Raw genomic sequence first — 10,870 nt, forward strand, 5'->3', positions numbered from 1 at the left:
TGTTTTCAATACTTATCTCTCTTTTAACTCCTAAGCTGAAATTACGCTGAGGAGAAGGTTAGTCTTGACATTTGGTCTTTTTCGTACGTAAAAACTGAAAGTGCACGCAAAATAATACATACACACACATACTTGTCTTGTTTCTCTTCATTCCAAATATTCCCCTAAAATATGATCCAGATGAGTTATCAAATGTCTCGATCTAAGTGCGCATTTAGTGAGCTTTTCCATGCATACTAAAACGGGGACATTAATTTATGGGACACTTGGAACAAGGCAGCCAAGGCACACCAAGTGGCTTGAAACGACAAGTGTATGCAAGTGTAGTGGTTTGTTTCAAGTAATCCCTGAAGCCCAGGGTGCCTTGTTGGTGAAAAATGCAGCGTTGTATCTCATCCTTATAGGTGACAGTAGCATATTTAGGTCATGTAATGCATGTCAGTCCCATTCCTTTTTTTCAAACAAACATTTCTCTTTCCCCGAAGAAAAAATTAAAGTGTGTTCCTTGAACCTGAAACCTCCCGCAGCTTCGAAATAATGACTGTCTAGAGGAAGATCTAAGTTCTGCCATCAATCTGTTACGTTTGTCACCTAAAGAGGTCGAAACGAAACTCAGGTGTAAGAAGAAACAAACGAACCTTTGTTGCCGTCATACTGAGAGGTTCACGCTGAAAACTATAACTAAGGTAATTGAAACTGTGTAATATTGAATAATTAACAGTCTTCATAGGCCGGGATTTTATGGACGCTCGGAATTTGGAAAAAGGTTTGTATAGAATTACGTCTTTATTAGTACATAGATTAGGGTAAAACGAGCTTTTTCAAAGCACAGCAGTGAAGAAAATCACATCCCTATACTCAGTCGAAATGTCCACTTATAGAACGACAAGACCCTGTTAAACTTAGGCCACATCCATATTTGTTCCGTGGACTAACAGATCCGCGAGTCAAATATGGCTCACCCACTTGAAAGCTTAGCGCGTAACCCCCGCTGGGAATCTATTCAATGTCTTTAAGCTGTCCGGCAAGCTTTCAAGTGGACCGGCCATATTTGATCCGCGGATCTGTCAGTCCTCGGATCAAATTTGTTCTGAATGCCCCCTTAATAGCCGCATTGCCCAGGACCTTCTGTATATAAAAAAAGGCAAGGAGATAAAAGATATATCCTGCTCAGCCAGGATCACTTTTCATTCTGTTGTATTGAATCTAAAGATTATGTAAGTAGGCCTGTGTCGAGCGTGATGTGACTGTTAGTTTACTGTAAACAGGGTTCACGTGAAAATATGTAATAACACTGAACATTATAATAGAAGCTTGAACTTGGCTATATATGTGTCACATCAAATGTATGCGTCATGAAACAACCGTGTACACTTTTAAACCATATATAGCCTCGCGTGGATAACTTTAGGATCCCATACAACAGTCATTCTATGGATTTACTTCCTACCTATTTCCCAGCAAATCTCCCCTACTACTACCTCAGTGTCACGCAATTTCTCGATCAGAAAACGTGCGAGTTTTTTTAAAAAATAATCTGAAAACGAAATATAATAAATAAAATGAATAGTATAAAAATAATTAACCAACAGACTAATACAGGAGGGACCAACTGTCGATATTAAATTACAGCTCCAGGGTGTTGGAACATCTTTTAGTCTTCCGTAATACGATACTTGTATACTTTAAATCCAACATAGTGTGAAACTTTTTGCGTGAGAAACGACCATTGAATTTACGTCCCTTCGTGACTTATTTGCTAAGCCTTTATTATATAAATGCTGGGGTACATGTGGCCGTTTCCCCTTGCGCAGGAATTTCCATATATATGCATGTTATTTTTACTGTATTTTTGATGTAAACAAGGATCCTCCAAAACTGTACACCCTTGTTTCCTATATAAGCAATCAAACACCCTGACAACAATTGTTTCCTACTGATTTGTCGTTGCATTATTTCACCTGTGGTGTGAGTTAATTTATACCTTTATCTGAACACCTAATAGCAATAAATGTCACAGAAATGGATCCAGTTTTACTAGATTATAACTCAATTGATAAACTTCATTTTTTTAGATCTTACCTCGAGGCCAATACCCACCTGTGACAACACATAATTTGTAAGTTAAGCAGGTTTTAAATATCGCCATTTATGCCTGCCTGTATGCTCTTTCTCCTGTTTTGGCCTCATAAAATCTTTGATATTATTTTCGGGTTCTTCTTTCGTGTGCACATAAATAAACAACATAACAATAAAGAGCGTGTATATGTACATTGTATACAGATTAGCATCAATGTCAACAGCGCATTCAGTTTAAATGCTGTATAATGATCAAGGAGAATAATACGACATATAGATGGGGAGTGGGGGTGCAATGGTAATACACACACACACACACACACACACACACACACGGGCCTTTGACAAGGAATGCCCTTGTACAGTTACTGGGTGAGGGACACAGAAAACAACGTGAAGTGCCCCTCGATCCTCCCCGAATTGTAGTCTGATAAGCAAAACGAGATATAACCAAGAAATTCTCCCCCCTGTGTCCTAAATGTAATTTCAATATTGCTCGACTATGGTTTGCCAAAATATTATCATGTTGCCATGCCCCCCTCTCCCCCCCCCCAACCCTAAACCCACACCCCAACTCTAAAAGCAAGATCCTGTTTTCTGTCAGTTTTGCGGGTTAGTTTACTCTGCAAACGTCCATATTCGTTTACTTTGTATTCACACCTAATTGTCCAAAGGTCTGGGTGGACACATCGTGCCGTATTCCCGACATAACAGTCTGGGAAGACGAAGACGACAAGCAAGACCATTGTATCTTTTTGATTCTGTGGAATCGGTGAGTCTTTTCATGTGTTTCCATTCAAACCAAGTACAATCATGTTTATCACCTTAAATTGAATATCATAACGGTTAAGTTCAACGGCATTATCACTCATTGTATTTGAACTTTTTATAGTATTTCCAGCCAGAGGTACAAACAGGATGGGAAAATACAGCATAGGCGCCATTCTATGGGCGTACCGTTCCACCATTATTATGATAGCTACACCGCTACTTCTTTCACCAATTCCGATATACTTCAACGTTGCGGAACCTTTGGTAAGTAGAAACGTTGCACGTATGTTGGAGGTTTTCGAAAATATCTATGGTGCAACAATTAATAATTACAAAGAAACTTGCAATTCATTACACAGTTATCATTAACCAAACACGAAAACATTGTAGGTTTACTACTCAAATAGTAGCGGTAAATAGGTTGTCAGGAATAAACGTCAAATTAAATCTTATGTCATGGCGCATTGTGCATAATAGCTGGTTCTAATGGTTAAGTAAACGCAATAACGGTGCAACCGCAAATAATGATACTGGTAAACCTCAAATAGCAATACTACCAATTGGTAAACTTCAAATATGATACTTTCAATTGGTAATTTAGGGGCGTGTTTCAGAGCAGGAGTTCAGTCGAATGTTATTTTAGACAACTTTGACACAAAACAGAACTGTAAAAGTCCAGAAAATCCAGGAAGTCTTTTTTAATATCTTTCATGCTATGACACAGTCTTGATATTCCAAATGGACTATTACAGACTGCATATACAGCGGTTTGGGTAAAAATGGATTTCCACTGAAGTTACTGTTTGAAACAGGGCCCTGCCGAGCAGGCTGTCCCACAATGCGCTGTTAAAATAGCTACTTGAATTCGTTTGCTCACATCGTGTGCTTTAAGGATTATAATGTAGACATGGTATATGAGGCCGATTTATCATTCAAAAACGCATGCCCGTTGCATCAGGGATACCGTGACAAATTGTTATTAGAATTACTTTGGCGTGTTTTCATTGGGGATTGTCCTTGGCACATGTTGTGGACAATGTCAATGACTTTATTTATAACTGTTATTGTTCGTTGGTCTGTTTGTTACTCTTAGTTAAAGTGCCTCTCGTAATCTTACCTTCTATCCATTTTTAATGGTAATGTTAAGTGTAAGGGGCAAACATTTGACAAATTAACCACATGGATAAATACATGAATAAAAAGCCGAAGAGCAAAAAAAAAAATGGTATTTGGTAAAGAATAAATTTAAATAATAAATTAAATAATAAATTGTCCGAGAATGAAACCAACACGGTTTTTCAAAGTGTTCTTGCATATACCAAATTCAAGCAAAAATGCCAAATGAAAAAAACAGGTTAGTATCAGCAAAAGTCTGATTGAGAACATTGGAATTTGAGACTCACTTAAAAATTGTGACAAACATATTATATGAAAAATACAGAGAAAAGTTCCAAACGTGACATACAAGATATACCTAAAAAAAGATGTGCCTATTCCTTTAGTATTGGCGGGAAGCTAACTGTGCCTACATCCTGGCAATTATGGCAGTGTATTGGGTGACAGAAGTGATTCCTCTGGCTGCCACAGCGCTCTTCCCCATAGTCTTCATGCCTATCTTCTCTGTCAACACGTCCGCCAGAATATGTTCACAGTACCTCAAGGTGAGTAAACATAGTCTAAGTGTCTGTCTATCTGTCCGTTTGCATGCCTTTATTCATAGATATATATGGAGATATATATGTCCTTTGCAAAACCCAAATAAGTTTTTGAGCAATGCCATAAAGCATTTGTCAAAAATGCACTGAAAATAACATACTTTGAATATTCATGGCAGGATACTAACATGCTGTTTTTTGGAGGGCTCATGGTTGCCGTCGCAATTGAAAAGTGGAACCTCCACCGCCGCATTGCGTTAGGAGTGCTCATGTTAGTGGGAACAACATCGCGGTGGTAAGTTTTGCCAAGGAGTTCCATGGTTTTGCCAATCTCATTATAGACCAAGCTCTTTTTACATAGGTTTTGTTTCATTGTTTGTTGCATTCCGAAGGCGTATACACTTTTTGAACGGCATCATATGAGGATGTTTGTGTTGGATTTTGACCTAAAAAGTACATTTTTACACATAGTGGTAACTTAATTTAGGAATTTTCCTTATATAGCGAAAAATGTATGTTTAAAGTAATATTAATCATAAGTACCAGCATACCCAAAACATTAATTAAATGAACATAAATTGTTGAATATCTGAATATGGATAACTTTGTCTGAACCAGGCTTATGTTGGGGTTCATGCTCCCTACTTGGTTCTTATCAATGTGGATCAGTAACACAGCCACGACGGCCATGATGGTTCCGATAGTTCAAGCTGTTCTGCTGCAACTCAAGGAAACGACAACGAAAGATGTTGAAGGTACAGTGTTCTAAACTTTTCTTTAAATGAGCGGCGATTTATACGTTTATAATATAATTAGCTGTTAATCTACATGTTGTTCAAGTTTTGGAAAGCATGGGCGCATTTAGGTTTTGTTTTTTTAGTGTGGATGTCAAAACCTTACACTGTTGAATAAGTCTTTTTTTAATTATATCTACCAAATAAAATCAACATTTTCCATACGATCCATGTGCATGTATTTGCTAGGATATGATAACCCTGCACTAGAAAACGACCCAGAACATGTTGACGCTACAGTTACAGAAGCTAACGGGTGAGCACTGACTTTCCAGTACCCTTAGTTATTTGCTGTTTGATATACTTTCTTTATACTTTCTTAATGTTCTAAAATGCCACCATATCAATGAGAACTCCTGTGAAAACAATTACGCTTAGCTGTTCCTAACTGAATTTGACAGTTCAATTCTTGATTTTTGTGTTCTTGTATGACATCAAAAATGTAAATCTGCTTGAATGTATATAAGACTCAACCGATAATTAGAGTCAGATGTAACCGTAATTTGCGGTTTGTTGGTTAAATTGAAGTCGGACGATTTGCTTGTAAAACAAGTAATATAAATGGCTCTGGCAAACTTAATCGGTTATTGTTGAATATTATTTTGACGCAAATATCATTGTACAATTTGATTAATCCGTCAAAGCCGACTGAAATACCACCTCAAGTACATCAGTTGCTGGCATACCGCTTATATCTGTTACTATTGAAGGAAGCCAACTGATGCCAGTGGCGATGATTTGGAGGGGAATGGCGCCGGGGAGGAGGAGGAGGAGGACCCTGTGTATACCAGGCTGAGTAAAGGCATGTACCTGTGTATAGCGTACTCGGCCACCATTGGCGGCTTATCCACTCTTGCTGGCACCATACCAAATCTGGTGATGAAGGGACAGGTGGACATGTAAGATCTTCTCTCTCTCTCTCTCTCTCTCTTCATCTTTCTGTCCGACAATTTCTTTAATACTCTGCTTCATATTATCTATTATTGTATGTCATATTCTCGTTCGTACCAGGGCATAGATTTACATATGATATATATTTTCCCATTACAGATTGTTTGAAAAATACAACGACGACACCCACACAAAACTAACTTTTGGTACTTGGATGGTGTTCGCTCTCCCGACATCAGCAATCTGTCTAGTTATAGCATGGCTTTGGCTTCAGTTACTTTTCCTAACCAATTTTGGGTAAGTGATAGATTGGTCCATATATGGTCGTTTTGGGGCAGCCAATGAAGACTGTGTTTTAAATTTTGCTGATGAAAACATTGAATTGATCCGGATTCTTTATACAAATGGCTATTTTAGATATTGGACCAGCACTAAATGCCCCCGTAACCACTTTTTATTAAATGGTCTATTAAAGCATATCTGGTCCTATAAATTGATAAGCAGGTACTGTGATTTCAGAGAGGAATAGAAAGGAGCAATTATATTGTAAATGATGCATGATTCATCCAGCTTTACCTCTTTGTTTGTAGCTGTTGCAAAACTAAATCCAGAGCCCAAAACTACACACAAGGGTAAGTTGAGTATTACTATCAGTTTTCAAATTTTTTTGGGGGCAGCTTTGGCATATATAGTATACTTTTTAACAGAAAACAGCTTTAGTCAAAAATAAGTCTTGGAAAAAGAGATATTGCGGTAGCTTGGAAATAACATTTAAAGTTATAAATGTTTCAGGGCAGATGAAAAAGAGAAACAGACACGGGTGAAATCGGCGATACGTAAAGAATGGAAGAAGATGGGGCGGCTGACGTAAGCGTATCACTCGTACTACAAATCGGCTTTAATTTGAAATAAAAAAAAAAAAAAACATGCTGATGATTTGTTTTTCATGGAGAATTTTAATTTTGAACTAAATATACTTGACACTGGCCTATTATATGACTCGCTAGTTTAGAACACGCAAACATGCCTCCCACTGTCTTAACCTTACAGTGTTTCTCCGAAGTATTTTAGTTTCAAACAAGATTAAGGTCAAATACTAATATATATATGACAGAAGATAAATCTGTCCAAATAACGTTTTCACCAAAATATCAAACACTGGAAGATGTTTTTTTTTTCAGGCTTGCCGAATTATTGCTGGTGATAATGTTAGTGATCCTCGCTGCCCTGTGGTTGTCACGTTCTCCAGGTCAGGTGGACGGATGGGGAAGTCTGTTCAAAGCCAAGTACGTCTTCCAATCTTGTATTATATTTTACTCAAATCCAATATCCATCATGTGGTTCGCACTATCTAATAGCGGGAGGAGGTGTCTTTTGGGATGTTGGAGAAAGCGTTTGTCAACATATGTGTGAATTGGTCATGTAATCTTAAATGTGACATTATCTCGTCGTTTGCACTTGTAAAGTGTATTTTTAAAAGAATTTTAAAGAATGGATTCCTGATTCCATTCAACAGAGATTGGCAAGTATTTAGGCTGAAAGACTGTGGCACATTATAGCCAACAGAGTGAGTAATTTTGCTGCTTATACTTGCCAATCATTACAAAGACACTATAGCAAAAAAAAAAAAAAAAAAAAAAAAAAAAAAAAAAAAAAAAAAAAAAAATTACAAAATCATTTGATTAAAAGAAACAAAAATATATTGGCATATTATTGCTTGAAATCCCCTCCTCGTTTCGTTTTAGATATGTATCCGACGCAACTCCAGCCATTTTAATTTCGCTCCTTCTATTCATGTTGCCAGCCGAAGGACTGTGGTGCTTCTCAAATAATAAAGGTAATCATTGGCATTACTCATCCTTCATAACTCTTTTATTCTGAAAACGCTTGATCTGTACTCATTGCGGCCATTTTTTCTTTTCCCTTCTTTTTTTCAGATGAGAGAAAGCCCGGTCCTAGCCCTGCTCTTCTAGACTGGAAAACGGTGGAGAAGAATTTCCCGTGGGGGGTGGTCATTCTGCTGGGTGGAGGCTTTGCTTTGGCGGACTCTGCCAAGGTAGGATAGTGGATGGACGTAAAATATAAAGTGTATGAAGCTTAACAATGATAGGGGTACCTTTGTATGTGAACCACATTTCTTTACTATTTATTTTATCATAAAGAGAATAATTGAGCAGTGTGATGTATCTAAAGCAACTCTTCTATCACCATATGAATAACAAAACAGTGGAAACACCATGCAGAGGTCCATTATTTTGGAAGTTGAATTGTTTCAAAAATATGGCGGAGTAAGTTTGAACGCTATCTCCAAAATAACCTTCTAAGATTATTTCAGTCTTTCGGCCATTTTACGACTGGAGGTGTAGCGTGCCAGCACCAAGCAGTTGACAAGATATTAATAATGGCGTCATCATATCCATCTACAGTACCATGAATATCTTTAAAGGATAATTGAATTATGAGAATTGAAACATATATACACTAATTCTGAGTTGAGATTTCTGTTCTGGGGGGGGGGGGGGGGGGAGTAACACTTAGTTAACTACAGTGGTTGAAATATAAATGCAGATTGAAGTTGTTCCAACTTATATGTTTTGTAAATCATTTCGTTCCTTCTTACTTTCTTTTAGGAATCCGGCCTGTCTGATCTCGTTGGAAAAGCATTTGAAAGCTTCCGGGGCATCAACCCAGTTGTGTTGGCCATTATTATAGGTGCAGTGGTCGCAGGTGCGACAGAAGTGACCAGCAACACGGCCACCGCCACCTTACTTATACCTATCATTGGGGAACTGGTGGGTGATGCATAGCATTTCAAAATGTTAGAAACTGGGAATTAATGAATGTCGCTTTTCGCCCTTCTTTAAAACTAATGAAAAAAGGTATTCTAGCAGTTCGTCTTTATTCAGTTAGTAGTAATTTGATTGATCAGTGCAAGATTTTAAACTATAAATACAGAATATTCAGGACATTATGAGTATATTCACTTATATGTGAACATATGAAGTTTGCTGTCTTATGTGAGTTTACTCAAAGCCATATCTTGTCTACTTACAGGCTATAGCCATAGGAGTACACCCTCTGTATCTAATACTACCGACGACACTGGCGACATCTTTTGCCTTCATGCTGCCAGTTGCCACACCGCCGAATGCTATCGTGTTTGCGTACGGCGCCCTCAGAGTGGTGGACATGGTAAGAGACGACGTACTTTTACAACCAGCACATCACACTCATTTTACATATTCCATAAGGCTCTTATTGAGGGATACTGGTATGACCCAGGAGGGTTTATCCCCCCCCCCCCCCCCCCCACACACACAACGTTTTCGACCACTTAGTACAGTCGTGACTCCTGTATGTTATATGGAAAAGAATGTTAAATGTTCTAACATGCTGTATAAGAAAGATAAAGGTTATTTGTCCAAGTTGTCTCTATTTTTAATTGTAATAGTATTACATACTAGAAATACTTGATTTTGAGCTCTGCAACATTGAGTGAAAGGATGTATATTTGGTTTTAACAGTTACTGATATGTTGAATAATTACATCTTGATTTACTCTAATATCTAGGTTCTTGCGGGTATTGGAATGAACATCATATGTCTTGGTGTGGTGGCATTGGCCCTGAACACGTGGGGCACAGCGTGGTTTCAATTGGATGTGCTGCCGGCGTTCATGCAGAATGCGACAATTATCTCAACTACCACAATCTTACCAAACTCAACTGTGGCGCTTCCTTTGAATTGCACCTGTCCACCGTAAATGCTAGATGTGAGCTGTAGCAGCGCTTGTGTTTTATATTTAAATGGAAGCAAATATTCATAAATTTTAATTGTTCAATATATCAGATTAAATTAGATTTTACAAACCCATCAGTCCACTAAACATCGACGGAATAATATTGGCAATTTAAGAAACTTGCAGATATTACATACCTTACAGAATGTATTAGTTTTATTAAAGCAACATTTTATTTCCAAAGCGATTCAACAACTAACCTAAAATAGGTTGAAATGTGCATTTATCCTCCTTCCCTTTTTCTTTTATTTATATAGTCTTCATGCCAAATGAAACCTCTAAGTCTATTTATTTATCAAGATGTTTGTCGTATGTTTTGTCAGTGGGCAGGCAGGGTATCGATACTTTCGTTCAAGAAATATGTACTGTTATTATAAGAAAGGGGTTAGATATTACATTTTATATTACTGTGATGCTTAGGCAAGTATAAATTAAGATTTGCTTTTTTGTATTATGAAATTGGAAATGATGATGATGTCAATGTCATCAAAATCTGTATGATATAAATAACGTCATGCGCTGGGAAGCAAAGAAAATTGCTTGGATTCCATATGAATGGCGTCTGGAGCTTCTTGCAATATATTATCCAAGATGACCTCCATTAGCAAGACCTCATTTTCTTCAAATAAAATTATCCCAGTGCCAAAGCAAGCCGTGTTATTTATGAAAAACATGTCTGAAAACAGTTGATTATACAGTAAATGAGAAAGCATAGTTAAAAGCCTAGGTTGCTATGAAATTTTGCAACCAAAATCACTTCTCTATCCCTCCATAGTGACATTCTGCCGTCTTGGTCGACGCATACGTCTTCCAAGTCAAGGTTAGGGAAATGATAATTCAAATTTAGAACCAACGCCAATCATCAATTACAATGTGAAAGA

At 37.5% G+C, this 10,870-nt stretch overlaps 1 protein-coding gene across 2 annotated transcripts; it reads left to right on the forward strand.

Moving 5' to 3' along the window:
- Positions 1–544: 544 nt before the first annotated feature.
- LOC106161699 (Na(+)/citrate cotransporter) lies at positions 545–10,640 on the forward strand. Of its 2 annotated transcripts, none has more exons than XM_087008935.1 (16): positions 545–686; positions 2,972–3,114; positions 4,353–4,511; positions 4,685–4,800; positions 5,124–5,260; positions 5,489–5,555; positions 6,010–6,198; positions 6,350–6,487; positions 6,781–6,822; positions 6,983–7,057; positions 7,372–7,476; positions 7,936–8,027; positions 8,128–8,246; positions 8,821–8,982; positions 9,245–9,382; positions 9,762–10,640. In XM_087008935.1, exons 2-16 carry the CDS (start codon positions 2,998–3,000, stop codon positions 9,951–9,953), a joined length of 1,848 nt encoding a protein of 615 aa, XP_086865061.1. In that variant the 5' UTR covers positions 545–686; positions 2,972–2,997; the 3' UTR covers positions 9,954–10,640. The 2 variants fall into 2 exon arrangements, with proteins under 2 accessions (XP_086865061.1, XP_013394171.2); XM_013538717.3 differs by lacking the exon at positions 545–686 and adding an exon at positions 2,699–2,851.
- Positions 10,641–10,870: the final 230 nt, after the last annotated feature.

Source organism: Lingula anatina, chromosome 3 (genome assembly GCF_051362555.1).
Source record: "Lingula anatina isolate TDL-2025a chromosome 3, LinAna3.0, whole genome shotgun sequence".
In the NCBI taxonomy this organism is placed as follows: domain Eukaryota; kingdom Metazoa; phylum Brachiopoda; class Lingulata; order Lingulida; family Lingulidae; genus Lingula; species Lingula anatina.

Coding starts and splice junctions, on each gene's coding strand:
- LOC106161699 (XM_087008935.1), top strand. CDS start 2,998: ATGGGAAAATACAGCATAGGCGCCATTCTATGGGCGTACCGTTCCACC. Junction 5,261..5,488: donor GACAACGAAAGATGTTGAAG/GTACAGTGTTCT, acceptor TGTATTTGCTAG/GATATGATAACCCTGCACTA. Junction 8,247..8,820: donor CTTTGGCGGACTCTGCCAAG/GTAGGATAGTGG, acceptor ACTTTCTTTTAG/GAATCCGGCCTGTCTGATCT.